The 22,327-nt window shown below is 61.6% G+C and overlaps 2 protein-coding genes across 2 annotated transcripts in view; both read right to left on the bottom strand.

Annotated features, from left to right (window-relative positions):
• Positions 1-1,527: 1,527 nt before the first annotated feature.
• PAM16 (presequence translocase associated motor 16) lies at positions 1,528-5,990 on the bottom strand. The gene is made up of 5 exons (XM_075069082.1): positions 5,601-5,990; positions 4,457-4,550; positions 3,563-3,699; positions 2,945-3,010; positions 1,528-1,685 (listed from the first exon to the last, which is right to left on the bottom strand). Exons 1-5 carry the CDS (start codon positions 5,988-5,990, stop codon positions 1,593-1,595), a joined length of 780 nt encoding a protein of 259 aa, XP_074925183.1. The 3' UTR covers positions 1,528-1,592.
• Positions 5,991-8,210: 2,220 nt separating this feature from the next.
• The window catches only part of CORO7 (coronin 7), a 173,134-nt gene continuing 159,017 nt past the window's right edge, over positions 8,211-22,327 (bottom strand). Inside the window, exons 18-26 of the mRNA XM_032781656.2 lie at positions 20,819-20,923; positions 16,404-16,489; positions 15,265-15,406; positions 14,368-14,457; positions 12,330-12,446; positions 12,065-12,200; positions 11,507-11,598; positions 10,849-10,935; positions 8,211-10,315 (exon numbers count right to left, since the gene is read on the bottom strand). Coding sequence (XP_032637547.1) covers positions 10,310-10,315; positions 10,849-10,935; positions 11,507-11,598; positions 12,065-12,200; positions 12,330-12,446; positions 14,368-14,457; positions 15,265-15,406; positions 16,404-16,489; positions 20,819-20,923 — 861 coding nt within the window. The 3' untranslated portion in view covers positions 8,211-10,309. The remainder of the gene's footprint in view (positions 10,316-10,848; positions 10,936-11,506; positions 11,599-12,064; positions 12,201-12,329; positions 12,447-14,367; positions 14,458-15,264; positions 15,407-16,403; positions 16,490-20,818; positions 20,924-22,327) is intronic.

Here is a 22,327-nt window from a genome sequence, read left to right as displayed (position 1 = left end):
CAGGCCACCGGGCATATTTACCTGCTAATAATCAAAGATCAATTAATTGCCAAAAGTAGGCTATGCCATCATACCATCCCCTCCATAAACTTATCAAGCTTAGTCTCGAAGCCAGATATATCTTTTGCGTCCACTGCTCCCCTTGGAAGGCTGTTCCAAAACTTCACTCCTCTGATGGTTAGAAGCCTTCATGCGAGGGTTTGGGATGAACCTCAATGTTCTCAGGAGTGTTCAGCTCCCTGTGCAGCCAGCCCGGGACAATCAGGAGCGAGCGAGGGAATGTCAGAGCTCGTCCTGCAGGGCCAGGGGGCCGAGAAGGGCTTGTGCCAAGCAGCACAGAAGGCAGTGCCACAAAGGCTGTGCGTGTCATTGTGGTACAGATAGCCCTTAGGAAATGGAAACAATCTACTATGCCAGCTGGGCTCAGGCAGGGTTATTCCCTGTGGTCTGTTCCTAGCCAGATCTCAGGACTTGGTAAAGCTAACCCCCCATGGGGTGGGGGCTGCCGTCCCCCAGAGAGCTGCAGGATCATGCTGCTTTGGGAACATGCCGCCTGCCGCCCCCTGGGTGGCCTGGTAGTTACGATGATCAGGAGTGGCGGGAGCATGGGTCTGACAGCTGTTGTGATCAGTGACTGCCAGAGCTCACCTCGCTGGAGGGGTTTGTGGAACAACGCTGCGCCCCAGGAAATACTCCAAGCATCTCAGGGCAGCTGAAGCCTGGAGTTTATGGGGGAGCCCTTAGAAGACTTGCAGGCTGCTGCCCTCCCCAGTCTGACAGGAGCCCAGGCCAGTGGTTTTCCTGTGGTGGTGACAGGCCAGCAGAAGGGCGGTTACAGCTCCTGGGCTCAGCTGTTCCCCTTGCTCCTGGGAAGCAGCCACAGAGGGGCCATTTGCTGCATTCTAGTTTGGCAAAACCCTCTCAGAAATAGTGCCTGGTGAGATTTGGTTCCTAAGCCCCCTGCGCTCAGTCTGATCCCAGGAGCCTGGCCTCCGTGGCTGGACAGGAGTGGTTGAGACAGGCAGCTGGGGTTTTCCAAATGGCTGGGCAGAAAATGCATCACTGCAGCCCCCAGGTGACACCGGCGGCCCTGCACCCTGGTTAGTCTCCTTGCCCCGCTAAACTGCTGGGCTCTTTAGGCTGCCCTCGCCCCCAGGGAGAGCTGGGTGTACAGGGGTCCTGACAGGGTGGGCTCACTGATTCCCAGGGGCCCAGCAGCGGGTCTCCTCACACGACAGCTTCCCCACATCCTACCAGATCTCTACCCATGTCGTCTGAGTCTTCCTCCCCAGCAGACACTGACCTGAGGGCACTGATGGACCTGGCCAGGGAGTGGAAGGGCAGATATGAATGGTCCAGGAAGGAATGCTCCTCCTCCATCTACGTCACTGCCCACTTGTCCTAGTGCATTAGGGGAGCCCCCTGGCCATCCGGTAGTGCATACAGCTGCCCGCAGAGCAATGGGCCAGGCCGTGACCCCCCATCTCTCCCACAGAATCTCCTGAATCCACAGCACACAGAGGAAGCTGCCGAGAGGGGATTTATTGACTGGCTATAATTTAGAGGGGCTGAGAAGAGGGCATGGGGGGTAGTTACGTCTCTGGCTTCTGCCCCTGTTCTCTTTCACTCTGTCTCTGGGCCTTGATTCGGAGTTCTTCGTCCAGCCGCTCCTTGGCTCTCACCACCTGCAGGACAGTGTCTCCAATGAGTCTCACCTACTGCCCAGTCCGCATATCCGGGTCGGGCCTCAGGCCCAGGACAGCCAAGGGACATGGCTGCACTTCACAGGGCAGCCAGGAGGAGGCAGCAGAAACCAGCTGTGTGACTGGCTAAGGTCCCTCTAAGCTGTGCAGCTGCCTATTAAGCCCTGCGCAGGGGCTCAGGCGAGGAGAGGCACCCCTCCCCGCTGGCCCCAGTGCGGACCTGTCACGGCCGGGGGGAGAGGAGCCCCTCCCCTGGCCCAGCCCCAGTGTAGATCTGCCTCGGCTGGGAGAGAGGAACCTCTCCCTCAGCTCGGTCCCAATGTAGACCTTCCTTGGCCTGGGAGGAGCCCTTCCCTCAGCCCGGTCCAGCCCCGCCGGGGAGAGGTGCCTTTCCCCCAGCGCCGAGCTGCTGCAGCGAGAGAGAGCTGGGGGGAGTAATCTCTCCCCACTGCAGCCCCAGGGCAGCCTGCACCCAACCCCTCATCCCTGGCCCCACCCCAGAGCCCCCCCCCACACCCCAACCTGCTGCCCCAGCCCTGAACCCCCTCCCACATCCCAAACCCCTCATCCCCAGCCTCACCCCAGAGCCTACACCCCCAGCCAGAGCCCTCACCCCCACACACCGCCACCTTCTTCCCCAGCCGTGAGTCCCCTCACACACTCCGAACTGCTCAGCCCCACTCCCACCACATCATCTCCATATTGGTGCACGTAACAAAATTCATTCTGCACATTGGACGTAAAAAATTAGAGGGAACACTGGAGCCTGGCATGGGGGGGGGGGGCTGCTGATAGCGGCTCCAGGCCAGAGCCTGCCATGCAGCAGCGGAGGGACCTGAGAAAGACGCGGCAGCCCAGGGCAGTTTGCCCCCTCAATCCACATGCCCCAGAGAGCAAAAGGATGCTGTGCCAGACCCCAGGTAACTCGGCCTTTCTCAGGGTCCGACATGCTGCCATCAGAGACACCCAGGGTCCAGCCTGTGTGACAAGGGGCCCAGAGAGGTGTGGGGACATATGGGCAGGGTGTGGGGATGGAGACACCCAGAGGGCACTGCCAGCAGGACGTTCACCCTGCTCAGAGGGGTAATTAGAGCACCACAAACAGCGATGACAGCCTTAGAGTCTCCAGCCGCAAGTGCCAGCTCCCAAGAGAGCCAGCTGACCGCCCAACCGGTGAGGCCAGCCCAATAGCCTGGCACAGAGCAGGACGGATGCCCAGACCCATCCAATACCCCGCTTACCTTAGACTGAAGGTAAAATGATCCCCCCACTGACTTGTCATTGACCTTGAACAAGTGATCATAGTTCTGCCAAAGGAAACAAGCAAACCGTGAGCTGCCTCTGCCGGCTGCTCCTTACTCTGCATTTCAGCACGCTGCTAGCTGGCTGTTCTAAGCCATAGTGACAGGTCCCTCCAGGGGACAGCCATGGCAGTGCCCACGTCCTGAGGAAGAGGGAGCAGACACCCTCGCTCACTGACACTCGGCCAGCAAGGGCATGCAAATTCGCTGGGGGGGCTGTCATGGGGGGTTGCGTCCAAGCACTTCAGCCCAGAGCCTCTCTCCCCCTGCAGCACTGGAAAGCCCTGATTACAGGGCAGAGAAGAAGGTGCAAATGCCTCAATGCACCATGGGTAACAGGCCTGCTGAAGGAAGCTGCTGCACTGAGATCAGAGGTGCCCAGCCCCAACTGGCCACTCACACTCACTCCCTGGAGCAAAACACGGCGCCACCCAGCCATCTCCTGTCAGAGTGAGAACACCCAGCTGCAGCAGCTGGGGAAAAGGGGCTGGCCTCTCAGCAACCTGCTGCCATGCAGGCCTGCCTGCTGGACTCTCCCGCTCCGAGCCACAGCTTTACCTTCTGAATTTCCTCCGCGCTGAGCTCGGAGACGTTGAGGATCTGCTGGGCCTCCTGCAGGCTGATCCCCGAGATGCTGGTGGCTGCAGCAGACTGGGGCCCGGCACGTCCCCGCGCATCGGCCGCTGCTCGGCTGGCTGTTCAGAGAGACCCTGAGCTGATCACTCCTCCAGTCACAGCCCACTCTCCCCCGCCCATCTGGCCACTGAGCTCACAGGAGAGCTTGCCTGGGGCTATTGAACATGCAAAGGGAAGTGCCACAGGACCTTTATTGACATAAGGAAGGGGGGGAGGGGGAAAGAGGGCAGGGGATGGCCACGTGAGCCAAGGACTCCTGGGTTCAATTCCAGTCTGTCACAGGCTGTGTGGGGCAATGGGGATGATCCTGCCCACCCTCCCAGAGGATCCCCCTGCTCTCTGTACAGCACTCGGAACTGTCCCCATTGGGGCCACAGTAACCCTGGCCGAGTCAGCCACCGAGCAGTGCCCCCAGGAACACTTGGGGCCAGACTTGGGGGCACTGCTCCCTAAGGTACAGAGGCCAGCTCCGACAGCAAATCTGGGACCCCCAGAGACTGGAATCCGAGCCCAGGTCCCCATCCCCGCTCCCTGCCTGGCAGCAGCTCGTGTTACTAGCCGAGGTCCATGAAAGTAATACGCTAACACTAACGCATGTTACTGAGCACATACCACAAGCAATGGTGCCAATCCAGGCTGCCTTCCCTCAGCAGCACAGGCCCGGTGCCCCGCTCCTGCCAGCAGCCCTTTCACATGCAGAACATAGACCCTAAACCAGAGCCAAGGCCAGGGCTCACCCTCAAGAACAACATGAGGTTCCATGGATACCCCCCTTGGGTGGAAGAGACAAGGCTGGTGACGGTGACTGGTGCTTACCTGCAAACTCCTGCCGGAGTGCCCGAGCGAAGGCCCTGCCCACCACCTGCACCCCCACCACGATGATCTGTGCCAGGTACTTGGCCTGCAGACAAAGCACAAGCAGTCAAGCACCCGCTGCTGACAGGGGCCTACAGAATAGGCCTTCTGTGTGGGTGTGCCCAGGTTACTCCTCAGACCTTGCATTGTTCAGGAAGGGCATGAGGTAAACAGGAAGATCCAGCTCTCCTTCTCCCCCCACAACTCAAGCACTAGTCAGCTTAAAAGCCCTCTTCTCTCCCAAAGCATTCACCCTGCCAAAAGCCAGCAATTGGTTAACCCAGCCAGTGACGCAATATGGTCCAGAAGAGCCAGGGGCAGATCAGGGCCACTGCCCTGGGACTAGTTAAACCAATAGCTATGGGAGCCCAGGAAAAGAGCCAGATGTGACCCCAATGCTCACTGGGCACTGGATGCAAAAGGGAAACTGGTGACTCACAGTGCGGTTCTAGACAGACCCTGCACTGGGGGAGGGGAGGGGGGCACTTTACCAGACCGTGCATCTGACTTCAGAGTAACCTCAGCCCCGGGTGTTCGGGTTACACAGCGAGTGCCTTCTAGTGGCCAGGAAACTGCATGTTCCTGCTGGCTGTATGCAGAACAAGGCCAGGCCGGCCCTGGGCACCAAAAGCAGAAGAGCAGCTAATGCCCCTGCATTAGGATGTGAAGGTGACCAGACAGGCCACTGTACACTGATGCCAGACACTAGGCTCATCCCTCACACCAAGGCTGCCCAGAGGATTCAGGTGGCCTGGGACAAAGCAATTTCGGGGGCCTCTTCCATAAAAAAAAGTTGCAGTACTACAGAATACTATATTCTTGCGGGGCCCATGGCAAACTGCCCCACTTGCCCCCCGGGGCGGCCCTGCTCACACCGGTGGCGCTGATGAACCGTGGCAGCCAGAGTCGCAAGTGAACAGCGGGCACCGCAGGAGCCAGGCAGCTGACACCTTCTGCCAGGCAGAGCGGGTCAAGCGCTGCCCTGGCGCCTCTCTCCTGAGCCAGGGGAGTTTTTACAGCCCCAGCCTGGGACCCCGCAGCGCACACGTGCCCTGCCCAGGCTGCTTTCCAGGGGGCACTAGGCGATGGCCCGAGCGCGTCTAACCGGGGTGCGGTGCCCGGGGCAGGCCGGCCCTGCCCGGGGCGGCAGCCGGGCCACGGAGCTGGTCTGTACGGCCCAGGGGCCCGCGCCGCTCACGGTGCCTGCAGGGCCGGCGAAGCCAGGTCCTGCCTTGCCGGGCTGCATGCCCAGGGGGCCGGCTCGGTCCCGGCCCCGGTCCCGTCCGGTCCCGCCGCTTCCGCCTGGGCCCGGGCATGGGTTGGGCCGGGGCGCACCGGGGTCTGGTCCACGCCGCAAGGGGGCCCGGGGGCGGGTCTGTGACACGCGCCCCTTGGCAGGGCCGAGCCACGCGGCGGGGCCCGGGGCAGCCCGACTCTCAGGGCACCCGCCGGCGGGCCCTGCGCGGCTCGGGGCAGCGTCCCGCCCGCTCACCATGGCCCCGACTCACGGAGAGCGAAGGGCGCGGCCCCCGCGGGGGTCGCCATAGAGACGGTGCCGGGCAGAGTGTCGCCGCGGCCATCGAGCGGCAGGTGCCGAGCGCCGCGCGAGGGGGGTGCGCCCCCTGGCGGACGGCGGGGCGGCTGCAATGAGGGCGGGGGACAGGTCGCTCATCCCCATCTTGGCCCAGCACCAGCATCCCCGTGCCACGTGCTGTGGACGTGCCCTACGGCCTGATCCACAGCCACCCGCCGCGCTGGGGGGCAGCAGCGCCACGGCCCATCTCTAGCGCTTGGGTCTGGTCTGGGCTTTGGGTCGGCCCAGCCCGAGATCCACCAGTCGTTCCCGCCACGCTCCGCACCCGCAGCCCTTCGAGTGTGCTCCTGGGGCTTGGGCCTGCCATGGGGCAGGGCCTGGCCCCGTCTTGCTGGCAGAAAGAACACAGGGCAGGGGCGGCTCTAGACATTTTGCCACCCCAAGCACGGCAGCATGTTGCGGGGGACGCTTTGCCGGTCGCCAGTCCCGCGGCTCCAGTGGACCTCCCACAGGCAATCCGCCGAAGGCAGCCTGCATGCTGCCCCAAGCATGCCCCTGACATGGGGGCAGCAGGGAACTGGCTAAGCTGGCATTTGGCCATGGCCCTGGCACAACACAGCCCTGGCAAGCAGAGTGCCCTGGCATCAATGCTAGCAGGGGCAGAGCCCTCGGGCTGCGGTCTTGTCCCATGGCACAGCACTGTGTGGGGGCACTGCTTCCAGGGCTAACAGACACAGCCCCCTCACTGGGTTGGCTTGGCCCACTCTCGCTAGTGCACTCCGGTTCAAACACTGACCAGGCCCAGCAGCTTGGCAGGGCTGATCTACCAAGCTCACGGCATAGCTTGGTACGTGTGTGCTGTGCCTGTAAAGGTGCCATGCTGGGAGCCGGCAGCTGATCAGTGTGATAAACAACACCTGTGCAGGGTGCAAACCAGGCTGGAAAGATGTTTTCTCACTATATCACAATATTTCACAATAATTCCCAATATTGTGAATCACAATAACCAGTTTAAAAACATCTTCACCCTCCGAAGTGGGTCAGCCAAGAGGTGCCCAGTGGTCCCATTTGGGCCTCGGACTCTGGACTCGAACTGGAGCCAGGTGGAAAAATTCCAGCCAAATATTTTAGGTCAGAATTTGCGTTTGTCAAAATCAGACTGTTCTGATCTGTGCTGACAGAGTCCTGCCTGATGTCTGGCCAGTGCCCCCACCTGCCTGGCAGGGAGACAAGCCTGGAAGCCCTGGACAGGCACCCTGGCTCTGGGGCAGCCCACCACGTCCACAGAGTTGGAGACCCCAGGGCTCCCACACTCGTAGCTCCAGGGCAGTTGTGGCTTTGGGGCAGCTCAGCAGGTGAACCCCTGAGCCAGACCTCCAGTCCTTTGAAATGGCCAATTTCAACATGTTTAGGTTTGGTTCCAAATCACAACAAAACCAGACTTCAATCAGCCAAGGGGGAGAGGGGCTTTGGTAGGTTGCCCCTGCTGCCAGCCCCCTGCCCATGCCTGGTGCAATAGTATTCACTAGAACAACAGGGAGACAGTTACCCTGTGACACCGGCAGTTCCCTTCCCCCAGGGCCTCGCATCTGAACTCAATCATCTCCATGTTTCGGGTCACCTCCACAGGGGCACAGCCTCACCCAGCTGGGCCTAAGTGTAGCATGGCTGCGACTCCCAACCACTCCCAGGCGATGCCCACACCAAGGGCAGCCATCTCCCAAGCTGCAGGGAGCCCTGAGCTGTGAACATGACCCCTGCAGGCTTCAAGTGGGCCAGGACGGAGCATCGGTGATGTGCTTAGCGGGAGCCAAGGGTACCTGGCACTGAAAACTGCTGGCTGTAGGACAATGTGCTGGGCTCAGGGGCTGTGTGTACCACTGCTGCATCCCTGTGCCCCACCAAGGAGAATGGAGGGCTGGCAGAGCCCTAGGAAGCACCTTCCACTGATCACAACAGTGGTGGCGAGCGCTAAAGCTCACCCACAGGAACACCAGGTCTGAAGGGAGAAGGCACAGTCAGCCGCAGCAGCTCAGGGACTCCCTGTCCGTGGTACTCAGCACATGATCTAAGCCACATTGGCTACCTGCATGGGGCTTGGCCCCCCCAATGACAGCAGCTGCAGCCCATGAGCTTGGCCACAAAGCCAGCCAGGTGATGGGCAAGTGAGAGCTGGCCACAGGCCAGAACCAACAGGGAGCTGTGGCACCAGCAGGCCAAGAGGCAGGTGTGAGAATCCATCCCCCCACAGCCCCGGAGGAAGCCAGCTGAGGAGGCTTTGCCTGCCACTCTGCCTTTCAGGACTATAAATTTGCTGCCTCTGTTTTGTTTTGTTTTTTTAAGTACCATTTTTTATTAAAACTTGCAGCACCATTTCAACAGCCCCCTCCCCACCGCTGGTTGCTGGCATTTGTCCTCTCCTAGCGGGCATCCACTGAGTCCCAGCTCCCAGATTCCCGAGCTGTACAAAGCACAGCCCCAGCCCTGCTCTGGCACTTGGGCTTGTTGGCAAGGCAGTGCCCCTCCTGGTGCCAGGCCCCCCAGGAACAGCTGGGCAGCTGTGGGCCTTGTCTTGGGATAGCTCAGCTCTCTTGGCCCCGCTCTGCTCTCTCACCCCAAGAGAACATTCTCCCACTGCCCAGGCAGGTCATATACCGGGCAACATCACATGCTCTCTGCTAGACACTGCCTAGGTGAGCTAAAGGCTCACACTGCTGGTGAAATATTGTGCAGAGCGAATGTAAGGCTGGGGAAGGATGCCAGCCTGGCAGCCCTGGAGCCTGGAGGTGTCCAGACTGCATACCCCACAAGCAGCAGGGCACGCATCTCCAGGTACCACCCACCCGAGCAGCACTAAACGCCAGGGTCAGAGGGAAATCAGCAGTAGTGCCTGGGACGTGAGTTTGAGTTGTAACTTAGGGGGCACCGCCCACCTGCTGCAGCAGCCTGTCCCCCAAGCCCAGCCTGGGGTAGAGGGGAGGCTCTGGAGGCGTGGCAGTGGGGTTGCAGTGGCAGCTCCGGTGGGGCTGGGGCTGGGTGTGGGCTGGCAGTGCCACACAGGCTGGGCACCTTGGGGTTCCTGATTTCTGGGAGGTGCAGCTGAACATCAGTGCTGAGCTTCAGGCCTGTTCCATCCCTGCTCTCCACCAAGGCTACCCACCAATGCCCCCTGCCCACCCTCCAGACAGGCAGCCCTCGAGGCCAGGGTGGGGTGCCCCTCGGGGGAGGCCTGTGCTTTGAACATCTGCCTGACGGGAAACAGAACAAGTGAGACTCCACCTTCAGATCTGAACTGAAGAACAATCTCAGGCCAAGCCCCTGCACTGGATCAACAGGTGCCAGCAAGCCACGGGCAGCCGGGGCAACAGCCGGACACAGAGAAGGCACTTGGTGTATATTGGGCTGTGGTGATTCCAGCCTCCGGCCCTTGCTCCCTGCAGCCTGAAAGAAGGCCCCGCTGCAGAAGTGTGGGGAATGTCCAGGGACTCCGGGCTAGGCTTGTGGAGATGTTCAAGACACCTGCTTCCCTATGTGTCAGACCCCTAATCCCCGTGAGTTGTGAGCAGGGCTGGCCTGAAGGAGGCACTGCAGGCTGCGCCCTTGCTTGGGGGCTGTGCTCAGTCGGGTTGTGAGAACAGGGAGGAGTAGCGGCTATGAAAGGCCAGGCTGGGAGGCCCAGACCCCACGGTGGCACCCCCAGTTCCCCATGGCTCGCTCCTTCCCCAGCCTTGCAGCCCCTGGGATGGCTCTGTCCCTGCCCCCATCACCATGCCATTAGCTGGGGCCCCCAAGCACAACATGGATGTCAGCCAACCGTTCCGAGGGTGGATAGTTTGAGGTGCCTGGAGGCGCCTGCTGGTCCAACGGGCAGGTGGTATAAACTCCTGGCCGAAGCCGTGGGCAGCATGGCCAGCCCCGGCCTGGCAGCCCAGCAGTCGGCGGAGCAGCCAAAGCCCTGCCAGACCCCACGCGGAGAGGAGGGTGCAGCCTGGCAAAGCTGGCAGGATCTGGTTCACTCCATCCGTTAGCCTGTAGGTAACAAGGCAGAGCCTGGCACAGAGCTGGCTTCCCGGGCTCTTTGGGAAAGGGCCAGGGCTAGGCCTGAGCCCCTCCAGGGAGATCGGTGCTGGATTGGGGAGCGGCGAAGCCCTGGGGCGTGTGGGGACAGTCCAGCGAAAGGCAAGGCTGCAGCATGGGGGCTGCGAAGGCCAGACAGGGAGCGAGCAGCATTGGCACGGAGGAGATTGCGGTTCCAGAAGACAGCAGTCACCCTTCCAGGGCTAGTCCTGCAAAGAAAGAGATGGAGTCAGCGGGAGCCCGGGCAGTGCACCTGGCACATGGGTGTGATCACAGGGCACGCTGCCCTCTCTCGATCCCCCCACATCCCAGGCAGTGCACCTGGCACATGGGTGTGATCACAGGGCACACTGCCCTCTCCGGATCCCCCCTCATCGCGGGCAGGGCGCCTGGCACAGAGGTGTGATCACCGGGCATGCTGCCCTCTCCAGATCCCTCCACATCGCGGGCAGGGCTCCTGGCACAGGGGTGTGATTGCTTTCTGCTCCCCCCAGAGCCCCACAAGTCCCTCTGGGTATGGAGGGTCATGAGGGTTTCTCCTCAGGGAACCGACCGTAGCTCCTGCTGCCCAGCTTACCCCGTGGGGGTGGGGAGCAGGAGGTGGGGGTCCAAGCAGCACTGTGGCCCCACCTCTCCTCCCCTCACGACCAGCGAACCGAGTGACTGGCTCCTGCCCCCCACCCCCAGGGGAGCGTGTCACAACACCCCCCCGTCAACCTCACAGCAGCCCCCCTGGCCCTACCCATTCTGCTTCATCCACCCCTTCGAAGGATTCCTGCGGCAGGGGGTCATCCCGGTTACCCAGCTTGGCTACCATCGCGCTCAGCAGCTGCAGGGAGAAGCGCAGACCGTCGGTGCTGTCCCGCGATGGGACCTGGGGACCTTCCCAGCGCTCGCTGCCCCCACAGTGTCTGCTACTGGCAGCCAGGACACTGCAGCCCCACTCCCCAGCCCCGGGCACGGCATGGAGACTAACTGTCCAGTGGGCACTGGGGTGCCAGATACTCCGCCTTCCCTCAGGAGTGCTGGCAGGTCAGTGCATGGCAGGAGGCTCCATGGGGCTGGTGGGTGGGGTCAGAACCCGGTGAGGAGGGGGCTCCTGGTGGGCAGGGTCAGCATCAGGTGGGGAGAGGGGTCTATGGGGCTCGCGAGCAGGGTCAGCGCCAGGCGGGGCGGGGCTCCGTGGGACTAATGGGCAGGGTTAGCACCAGGCAGGCAGGGGGCTGCATGGGGCCAGTGCCTGGCATGGACAATGGGGGGACCCAGCAGAGTCAGTGGTCCCCAGCACTGGACCAGGTTCAGCCTGAAGCTGTGGGGGCAGGATGGCCTGGCTGGGCACTGCTGGCTGGGGCGGGCAAGCCAAGGCGAGTCAAGGCACATGGGACCCTGGGGCAGCCCACCTCCTCCTTCTTCTGCTCGTCAGACTTCTCCTCCAGGTAGACTGAGGCTGGGACGTACTTCCGGGTTGGCGCCTCCTGCGGGGCCGCACTCACTGGCACAGACGGGTCCAGAGGGAGAGAGCAGCATCATCAGCACCCATCTCCTCCCCCTGGTTCCCGCCCCCAGGACCACCCAGCCCTGAGCTCACCGGCCTTCACAAAGGGCCACCAGAGAAGAGCTCCGCATGGCCTCCTCCAGTCCCAGCCAGCCTGGGGCGCAGCCTGCCCGCCCAGAGCCTGGCAAGGACCCTCACACCCCTACCCTGCCCGCCCTGAGCCCAGCAAGGGTTTGCCGGTCTGATCAGCCTCAGCTGGGGCTATGGGTCCTTCTCCCAGTGCCACATAGCCAGGGACACCTCCTCCCCTGAGCGCCTTCACTCCACCCCCCGACACTGGTGCATGTGGGGAAGAGGAAGGTGCATGGGACCCACTCGATACCACCCGGGGGCCAGCCCCCACCTGCGCTGCGCCTGGCGCTCTGGGTCCCCCCCACCCCCCGACGGCCCTGCCCTCGCCCACCTGGCGTCATGTCTGGGGGCTGCAGGCTGATGGTGCGGTGCTGCCCATCGGTTCCTGCGCGCCAGGCCGCAGCAGGGAGGGCTGGCTCCCAGCACACTGCAGTGGCTGGGTAGATGTCGTCCTGGAAATAGTCCTTCTGCACAGGGAGGAAGGCCAGGGTTAGGGGCTGGGAAGAGGGAGGCAGCATGCCAGCGCTCACTCCTCGGGGCTCAGACTCTCCCAGCCCAGCCCCCTAATAGAGCCCAAGGAGTCCAGTGCCACCCACCTTGACTCGAGGGACCCTGAAGGCAACCGGTTCGATGGAGCTCTGCCTCAGGCGCAGAGCCCTGGCAAACTCCACCTCCCGCACATCGCACTCTGTCTTGGGCAGGAACACAAAGCCCTGGGAAAGCAGAGGGAGATGTCAGAGTCCTGCCCTGGCCTGGCAGCAGCACACCCTGGGGGCCTGGCCCCTGTGAACCTCACTTCCGGGGCACTGGGGATACCACCGAGTCCTGCTCTCCTGTTCAGCAGGGGGCAGGAATGGCAGTGGAGTGACAGACCCACAGGAGACCATGTTCAGGCAGTGCTGCCAGCTCCCTGGCACTGCCTACTCAGGGCACAGGATTTGTACAGGCCCCCTGGCCCTCAGTAGAGTTATAAGGCAAAGCCAGAAAGGGAAGACCTGAATCACCAATGAGATGCAGCCACTTCTGGTGTGGAACCTGGCAGCTGATTAACAGCACAGGACAACAGCATGCAAATGAAGAAAACTGACAGTTATTTGACACTGCAGTGGGGCTGAATGGAGGCAGAACGTCCTCACCCCAATTGGAACAGGAGCCCAGTCTGGCATCCTGACCCTGCAAAAAGTACCATGGGGTGCCACACAAAGGATGTACTGCCCCCTGGCCCCACCTTCTCCTCCTGCTTCTGCCCCTCCCCAGCACCGTCTCTATAGCACCCTGTGCCACACGGCTCCTGGTGCAGTCTGGGATGCCTGGGCTGTGAAGGCCAGGTGCCCAAAGCCCACGAGAAAGGCCCTACCATGGGACCAGTCTGTCGACTGCTATGTGGGCAACGCTCACCAGGCCAGCCCCTGGGGCTTAGCATGAGGAAGGGCAGTTCAGAGCCCCCTTCTCTCCCTCCCTGTATCACACCCCACACTGTGGAGAGCCAAGCTCCCAGGCACACCTCTAACCTGGTGCCTGCCCGTGGACACTCATGCCCAGGGAGGGATGTGGTGCTCTTGCCCACCCCTGGCCAGCGTGCAGCAAGAGGGACCGCTGCAGACTCCAACAGCCTGGGGGGCAGCTGACTGCCTGGACTTGGGGGTGGGGGGGCTGGGGGCACTTCCAGGGGGCTTCCCCTGCACACACGGGTGGGCAGCACCACCTGTCTCTGGAGTGGATTCCTCCTGCATACGTAGCACGCGCTTACACCCGTGTTCCTGCACATACCCCATGGCACCACGAGGCCCTCTAGCGGCCATGGCGGGGAATTGCTGTGCTATAATGCCTTGAGCACTGGAGAGAGTGACTCCCCTGGATGGCCACTAGAGGGCGGATTTGCACCTGCTATACAAGGGAGCGGAGTGGGGCGGTCCCGGCTGCAGAAAGACTGACAGGGAAAAGGAGGGGTGAGGTGGGAGTGGATCTGTCTGGGGATGTGGACCGGTCTCCCGGGGACGGGGTTACACAGCCCGTCCCTGGGCTGCTGAGCACTGGGCTGGTCAAGCCCTGGGGAACATGTGATGGGGGATAGTCCTGCATGGGGACCCCTCAGGTGCAGAGGGCTCTGCTGTCGCTAGATCCTGGCTGTGCCTGCTCTGCCATGCTCCGATGCAGCCATGTGGCCTGAACCAGGACTGTGCCCCTGGTGTGACAGAGCCACCATGGCCTGGGGCCGTTCGAGCCAGGACAGCTGGCATGGAGCACTCAGGTCTCCTTGCTGGGGCAGTGGATACAGAAATTGCCCCCCATGCACAGATCAGGACTGAGCCGGGCAGCAGAGGCGTTGGGGTCTCTGCGCTCATCAGCTGTTGGGAGATCCGGCTGTCCCAATCCAGCCAGCCAGGCAGCTGCCCCATCTACCCAGCCTCACAGAAACCTGCCGCCAGCCAAGGAGGGCAGCAGCAAAGGTGGGCGTTGCCAGGCCACCCCCAGGCCTAGCTTGACTGGGGGAGGCCAGAGCACATGCTGCACAGGCTGAGCTCAACTGGGGGCGGCTGGAGCCCCTGCTTTTGTGAGTGGGCAGCTGGCCTGGCACTGCAGAGGTTACCCTGCTCCCTCTGCCCAGGGCCCTCTCCCCACCAGCTCCGGTACCTTGTGAGGGTCGCTGGAGGCGAAGCTGTTGCACTCCAGGAAGAAGGGCGCCTCAGGGACCAGCTCGTAGACAAAGACTCTCGTGTCACCCTAAACGCCAAGGACAAGGAGAGTCGCGTGAGGGGAGCGCTGGTGATGTACGGGGTGCGGCCAGGTGCCGATGTCGGCGGGGGGGCTGCCATGTCCCCCTGGCGTTGTCATGGTGTGTGGCGAGCCAGCCGGGATGCAGCAGCCTCCTGGCATCACGGGGAGGGAGGCAATGGGCCATGGGGAGGTTCTGTGGCGGGACCCAGAGGAGGAGCAGCCTCCAGCTCTCCAGGGCAGGCTGCATTGAGAGCATGGCCTGAAGCTTGGCCACCATGGGATGGAGCCAGTGGGACGTCCAGGCCAACAGCCTCCCAATGGGGGCCCAGGCAAGGAGCTGATCCCCTGCGCAGAGAGACTCCACTCCATCATCCTGGGGCCGAGCCCTCTGGAGACCCCTCACACCAAACAGAGGGTGGTCACTGATGCCCCAGCGGCCAGGCACGGGGGCACTCCCTGCTGGGCTGCCAGGCACTGCCTCTCCCAGGCTCACACCCATGTGCCGTGCCGTGCCATGCCCTGTGGGACAGGCAGAGCCCAGACGCTGCTCAGCCCTTTCTCCAATGCCACGGGCTCCTCGACTGCCCAGTGGCCTGGGGCAGCCCCGCTGGTATCCTGGCACAGTCTGAGGCCTGACAGCTCGGCCGGGACATGCCATTCACAGCGACAGTGGAGAGATGAGAATGGGGCCTGTCACACTCCTGGCTCCACCGGGACCTCGCTCTGCAACTCACTTCCAGGTTGGCTCCTATGCCCAGCCCATGGCAGGGCTGGCAAGGAACTGGCTGAGCTGCCCCTCCACCAGACACTCACCTTGCCGGTGAGGAAGACCACGCTGGTGTCCGGATCGTAGAAGGGGATGAGGGTGGAGGGAGCCGTGTCGATGCTCACCACTGCCAGGGGCCCGGCTGCCAGGGACGCTGCATCAGACAGGTACAGCTGGCGCTCGCTGCGGCTGCATAGAGAACATGGTGCGGATCAGCAGGGCCTGACATCAGCTCACCACACAGCTGCCCTACCCCTCCTGCGGGAAGATGCTGCTCCCTTGGCGATCCCATTCCTGGGGCACTGCCATGCAGGAGGCCAAGCGACGCGGAGGCCGGCTCGGCTCAGGCTGTGGCTGCCTCCCAGTCCGGATGTGCACCGGGCCAGGCAGGGGAGCTGGGACACAGGAATTCGCAGGCCGGGCAGCAGGGAAATGGACGCAGTGCCAGGGTGTTGACCTGGTGTCTAGATAAAGGCCAGGTGCAGAGCAGGGCGGATGGATCTGGCTTCAGGGCCCAGGTCTGGCTCCCGGCGGGGAGATCTGCAGAATGGCAGGTGGCCCTGCCTCCTGGGCCCCTCGCTGGGGCGACCTCTCAACAAGGCCTCCTGCTGCGCTAGAAGAGCCACCCCCCACCCCACCTGGTGCAGCTGCAGGCTCCTGGCTGGTCCCCAAGGACCCTCTGGGGCTTCCTCTGCAAACCGGCTCCAGTATCCCAGGGACTGTGTGGCTCACTCGGGAATGCAGCCCCGTGGGGTGGCAGGACCAGCATGCATCAGAAACCCCTGGCTCCGTAGGGTGATCTGGGGTCCCCAGCACAGCAGTTATCCAAGCTGGGACTCTGCAGCATGGTCAGCCACCCAACCCAGCCAGGAGGTGACTGACTCCCTGGGTGGCCCCTCTGGGGAGGGTATAGCTGGGTGCCTGGCTGCTCCAGGCCCTGGCACAAAGCTGGCATCCCTCGCTCCAGAGCCTTGCCTTGCAGAGCAGGCGGCACAGCCTGGCTGAGGGCACAGCCCTGCTGGGACCAGCGATCAGTGCAATTTGGCACCACAGCCTGCATGTAGGGTCAGATGCTGTCTTTCCCCCGGGGTGGCTGCACTGCCAGGACCATGGCAATTGAACTTAACGCAGGGGCCATGACCTGCGCAGGTGACTGCCGGCTTGGGGACACAGCACCAGCCCTTACCTGTCGAAGCCAGACACCAGCAGGAAGCGGCCACCACAGACCCAGACCACCCTCGCACCTCGCCCGCCCTCGGGGCCGGGGCCTTCCTGTGGCGAGGAGAGAATTATGACTCTCTGGCATACACCCCCCCATGCTCCCTGTACAGCTGTCTCCACCATGGCCGGTGGCAAAGGGGAACAGGCTGCACAGGGCAGATTCGGGGCAAGACAGGGAGGCAGGAGCGGAAGCACGTGACTGGCTGGGCACAGCAGAGCACACTGCTTCCATGATGCCCACTCCCCCTGCTACCAGCCAAGCACCCACTGTGACGAACTGGGAATGTTCTTAATGTTTTCTCTGAATACTGTGTTGGTGCCTCAGTGTCCTCTATGCAGTTCTTAATATCTAGGTGGTGGAATAAGGGTGTGTGATTGCTGCAGAGGAAGGGGCCAGTGCACCTAAATGCCTGGCACTCTGTCTCCTAGCAACTGATGGCCTGGGCCCCTTCTCTGCAAAGGTGCCAGCTGAAGGTGTTGGAGACAAAGAGGTCAGGTGACCTCCTGCCCCAGGAAAGGGGCTGAGCAGAGAGGAGGGGGTTGTTAGTCTGGAGCTGGCTGGGGAAGAGGAGTGAAGTGCAGATGTGTGTACCTACAAGCTCTGTTTTAGACCATGTTCCCGTCATCGAATAAACCTCTGTTTTACTGGCTGGCTGAGTCACGTCTGACTGCAAAGTGGGAGTGCAGGACCCTGTGGCTTCCCCCAAGACCCCACAAGGGATGGCTCGCTGTGGGAAGCGCACAGGATGCTGAATGTTCCAAGGAGAGACCCAGGAGATGAAGATGTGTGAACTTCTTGCCCTGAAGAAGTCTGCTCCAAGGGAGAGGAGGCTCCCCAAAGTCCTGACTGGCTTGGTGGGGAGCAGTTCCAGAGCATCGCCCAGGGACTCCGTGACAACTGGTGGTAGCGGTGGGATGTACTGCACCCCGTGAATGGCACTGCTTGCAGTAAGTGACTGGGGAGCAGTAAAACAAAGGAGGGATAATGAGGACCAGGTGTGCTGAAGGCTCAGAGAGGGATGGTTTCAGGGGGCAGTTAACCTCTGGAGTGTGTGACCAGCGAGAAGGACTGTTGGAGTAACGGGGTCCCCCTGAGGATTGCAGCGAGCAGTCACAGGGGCAGAGGAGCTTGCAGCTTGATCCTGGGAGTGAGAAGGATTTTTACAGTAGCAGGGTTCCCCTGGGGATTGCAGGAGCAGTCCCAGGGGAGAAGGTACCTGCAGCTCGACCCTGGCAAAGAGGTGGTGACCACGGGAAGGGCTGGCACACCAGGGGATCTTCCTGGAAACCATGCGGGAGTCAAGAGCACGCAGGCCTGTGAGTCCAGAGCAACTTGGGAACGGTGAAGTGATGGCCTATCACCGTCTCCTTAAGAAGGACATTGTGATCCTGTGCACAAAGAGAGGGTTACGCATGGGTAAGTTCACTAAGGCACAGTTAATCGTGCAGTTGGAGGAGGAGGACCGCTCTGAGGAGCAGATTCCTGACCCAGATGGGGCTACAAGAGGATCTGGGAGCAGCTGGAGCAGCAGCCAGGCATCCCCGAGAGTCTGGTCCCCAACCAGACGAGGGTCTTCATGATCGGGTTCTCCATCAGGGGATCGGAGACAGATGGGATGGGAGCAGAGTCCGAGAGAGTGAGAGGACCGTGAGAGAGCAAGAGCCTGAGGAAAAGCTGCAGGAGAAGCAGCAGCAGCATGGACTGGTGATGGTGGAATGGAGAGACATAGGGGGCTGCCCAGGGGTCAGTGGGGAAACACACCTGGGGTGGCGAGACCCTGGGACAGAGAGAACTGTGGTGGTGCAGCCGCAGATGCTGAGGGGCTGTGGGATCTGGGTGAAGGTCCCTGGGGTGAAGCCCCTCGCCCTGCCTATGGCCCGGATCCCTGTGCAGACCCAGGAGGGGGTCGGGCTGGCTGGCAGTTGAGGTTCTCCAGGATATCGGCTGGGAGGCCCTGTTGGGGGGTGACTGTGTCTCTTTGGGACAGGATCCAAGCCCTGCTCCTGTAACAGCCGAGGGTTTGAATTCAAATCCAGGGAACCAATTGGCTAGGATGGAAATGGTCAGTGAAAATGCAAATGACCTGGCTGGCAGGGGGGAGGGGCTGCTGGGCTCAAGATACCTGCCTACGTGTAACCAGCCCCCTGGGTTTGAGGGGGAGGGAGAGATGCTCCCTGCACACCGGAGCTCACACTGGCTCTGATGCTGCGACCAAAGCAAGGAGCTCGCTGCCTGCCCCCACTGGGACAACAAGGGCAGTGCTGAGCAAGGGGGGAGCTGAGACCCCAGCTGACTGGGGGGACACCCAGGCAGGGCAGGTCGGCTGCCAACCAGGTTTGCCTGGTCCAGAGGTGCTACTGGGAAGTGATTACACAGCAGGGAGGGAGCTACCAGGGACAAGGCTCAGGGGGACTGTGACCCCAGGCCCAGCCAGAGAGAGGGAGCAGGTCCCACTCCCTGCCCCAGCAGCTGAATCCCAGACAAAGCTGCAGAGAGATCCCTCCTTGGAGAAGCTGAGGGAACTTGCTGGCCACAGAGCTGCAAACCCCCTTGGGGAAGGCTGCAGGGACAGAGTCCTGCGGGAGAAGGGATTCCTGTACCGGGAATGGGCTCCCCAAGGGGAAGCAGAACTGGGAGAAATTGGGAGGCAGCTGGTGGTGCCCCAGGAATCCAGAGGGTTCTTCTCTTTTGAGCTGCTGTATGAGAGGAGAGTGAGGGGACCCCTGGACCTGAAAGGGGAGGATTGGGAGGAGAAGGGGGAAGACCCCCCGGTGGATCTCTTCCCTGAAGTGGGAGAGAATCTCCCCATCAGGTGTTTCCTGTTCAGAGTCACTGAGAAAGCAACCCAGAACCTGGAGAGAGAGGTCAAGGACATGCTGGCTTTAGATGTGATCTAGCCGTTTTACAGCCCATGGGCCTCACCCATGGGGCTGATCTGCAAGGCAGATAGCCCCCACGAAACCAGATCATCCTATCAGAAGCTTAAAGCCATCACAGTGTCCGATGCCAACCCCATGCCTAGGTCTGGGGAGATACTAGACAAGCAGAGGGCGATGGAAAACTTGGCCCTGGCAGACACTGATAACGTGCATCTTTAGCCAGACCTGGGAGGAACAGGTTTCCCAGGTGAAGAGGGGGCTGGGCTGCCTCAGGGAAGTGGGACTGACAGTAAAAGCTGGAAAGTGTAAGGTGGGGAAGACAGAGGTGTTGTATCTGGGTCACAAGGTGGGAAGTGGCTGCCCAAGCCCAGAGCTGGTCAAAGCCAAGATGGGGGCTCTTAACCAAGACAGCCCAAATCGCAGACCAGGGTGCTGGGAGAAGACCCCATCCCAGTTTGAACCCCAGGGGTATTGGGGTGGCAAAAGGGTACTGGCCGCATAAACCTTCCCACATGCGACCTACGAGTGCCATCAAGCACACCCGACCTAAGGGAGGGCGTGAGACTGGACTGTCCTGGTGTAACTCACACCAATGAATGGGAGAGATGCTGGAGCATCCCTGGGAAAGCCAGTGGGTTCGAACTTCCCCAGGTCACTGGCTGAAGTGACCTCGCTCAGTTCAGTCTTGAAGTGGGGAGAGATGTGACAAACTGGGAATGCTCTTAGTTTTCAGAGAAAACATTGTTTTGGTGCCTCAGTGTCCCCTATGCAGTTCTTAATATCTAGGTGGTGGAATAAGGGTGTGTGATTGCTGCAGAGAAAGGGGCCAGTGCACCTAAATGCCTGGCACTTTGTCTCCTAGCAACTGATGGGCCTGGGCCCCTTCTCTGCAAAGGTGCCAGCTGAAGGTGTTGGAGACAAAGAGGTCAGGTGACCTCCTGGCCCAGGAAAGGGGCTGAGCAGAGAAGAGGGGGTTGTTCGTCTGGAGCTGGCTAGGGAAGAGAAATGAAGTGCAGATGTGGGGGTCTGGCTCACTGTCCCCCAGAATGGACCCACCCGAGGGGTCCTGTTCGTTGTACCTACAAGCTCTGTTTTAGACCGTGTTCCCGTCATCTAATAAACCTCTGTTTTACTGTCTGGTTGAGAGTCATGTCTGACTGCAAAGTGGGAGTGCAGGACCCTGTGGCTTCCCCCAGGACTCCCTGGGGTGGACTCGCTGTGGGAAGCGCACAGAGGGGCAGAGGATGCTGAATGCTCCAAGGAGAGACCCAGGAGATGAAGATGTGTGAGCTTCTTGCCCCGACGAAGTCTGCTCCAAGGGAGAGGAGGCTCCCCAAAGTCCTGACTGGCTTGGTGGGGAGCAGTTCCAGAGCATCGCCCAGGGACTCCGTGACACCCCCACAGGGACCCCTGTGCCCAACAGCTTCCTCCTGGTCCCCCACAGCTCCATCATGCCCTCCCCTCCACCCCACCCCCAAGAGGAAGTGACTGACTCCTCACCTGCTCGGGCTCCGACGACTGGCGGGGCGCATAGACCCGCACTCTGCCATCCTTGCTGACTGTGGCCAGCTTCCGGCCATCTGGACTCCAAGCCAGGCTGAAGATCTGAAAGACACCCACTGCCTGCATCACGCATGTCCTGGCCCTGGGCACTGGCCACGTGGTGCTCATCGAGCATGGTAAGCAGGGAAGGGCTGGCAGCGATGGGTCAGGCAGACTGGGGCTCCCCAATCCAAGCTGCGACTGTGAGAAGCTGGCTTGGGAGAGGCTGACGGATCATGCTGGAAGGGTTAAAGCAGAGTGGGGCAGCATGGACCGTGGCAGTGGAGGACCTTTGCAGGCAAGGGGAGAATCAACAGGGGGCCTGCTGGCTGAATCAGCCTGTGTGTGCCGGAGAAGGGGGCCCAGCCCCATGCCGGACAGCCACAGACCCGCTGCAGCTGCCTCTGCTAGGCCTCGCTCCCATGCTGAACCTGCGCCAGTTTAAATCAGTTCAGCTATGCCAGTCTCCCCCCATGGAGATGCTCAGATTTCTGATTGGCACTTGTAGCCCACGCCCAGTGTGTCCCGTGCAGCCTGGCACCGGTACGGGGACGTGGCTCTGGGCACGCCAGGCTGGCCTGCACTCCTGAACCACACCGGCTGGGGATGGGAATCCTGAGGGCACGCAGGGTGCGATCCGGCCGTCAGTCCCACAGACAGGCCCCCGAGAGACAGGGGCTCCCTTAGCTCAGGTCCCAGCCCCCCACATGCCCACAGGCAAACAGACACACCCGGCAGGTGCTGATTCCCACCACTGCCAGCACGGTCCCATCTGTCCCGAGTCCTGCTGGGGAGCGCGGGGAGTGGCCGTGGACAGAGCCCTCCCAGCACCGTCGCCATGAGGCTCAGTGGTCTGGCTGAGACATTGGCTGGCAAAGACCAGTTAGGATGCAGTGCCTCTGTTCTGGGGGCGTATACACTAACAGCACTGCTTCGCAGTACGGCTCCTGGCTTTCCACTCTCGCCCTGCCTTCACCCACATTGACCCTGGGACAGTGACTGGAGCTCACACCCCTGCAGCCAGAGCTCTGCCAGTGCCGCCCTGGGCATGAGCCAGCAGCTGGGCCGGGCAGGCGCTGCAGCCCGGAGAGTCAGGCTGGTCTGGGAGTGGGCTGGTGCCGAGCTCATCTGGAAGGATCTGGCTGGAGGGAGCTACCCTCCTGCGTGGGTTTCAGGGCAGACCCCTGGCACACAGAGGGCTGACACGCCCCAACTGCCAGACACAAGCTGTCCCCTGTGTTCTTGGCCACGCTTGCCTGGCTTAGGGTCGCAAGGGAGCATTCTGGGAATGACCATCTCTCGGGAGGGGTGCAGCCTACAGCAGGCTGTGAGGGATTCTCATCTCCCTGGCTATGGCCAGCTGCAGATGTTTATCCATTTTAAAAAGCCCTGTGTATTTCTCCGGCAATGACAGCCACACTCCATGTCACTGACTGCACCCTCCCCTCCTGTGTGGGGCTGTTGCAA

The sequence above is a fragment of the Chelonoidis abingdonii genome, chromosome 9 (genome assembly GCF_003597395.2).
Source record: "Chelonoidis abingdonii isolate Lonesome George chromosome 9, CheloAbing_2.0, whole genome shotgun sequence".
In the NCBI taxonomy this organism is placed as follows: Eukaryota; Metazoa; Chordata; order Testudines; family Testudinidae; genus Chelonoidis; species Chelonoidis abingdonii.
Note: the sequence above shows the minus strand (reverse complement) of the source record. Positions and strands in the feature narration are given on the sequence as shown.

What these genes read in the sequence shown, in the direction of transcription:
- PAM16 (XM_075069082.1), bottom strand. Translation starts at nt 5,990, where the DNA reads ATGGTGAGCGGGCGGGACGCTGCCCCGAGCCGCGCAGGGCCCGCCGGC. An exon ending in ACTCCGGCAGGAGTTTGCAG is followed by an intron (nt 3,700 to 4,456) that starts GTAAGCACCAGT and finishes CTCTCTGAACAG; the next exon opens with CCAGCCGAGCAGCGGCCGAT. An exon ending in CATTTTACCTTCAGTCTAAG is followed by an intron (nt 1,686 to 2,944) that starts GTAAGCGGGGTA and finishes ACTGTCCTGCAG; the next exon opens with GTGGTGAGAGCCAAGGAGCG.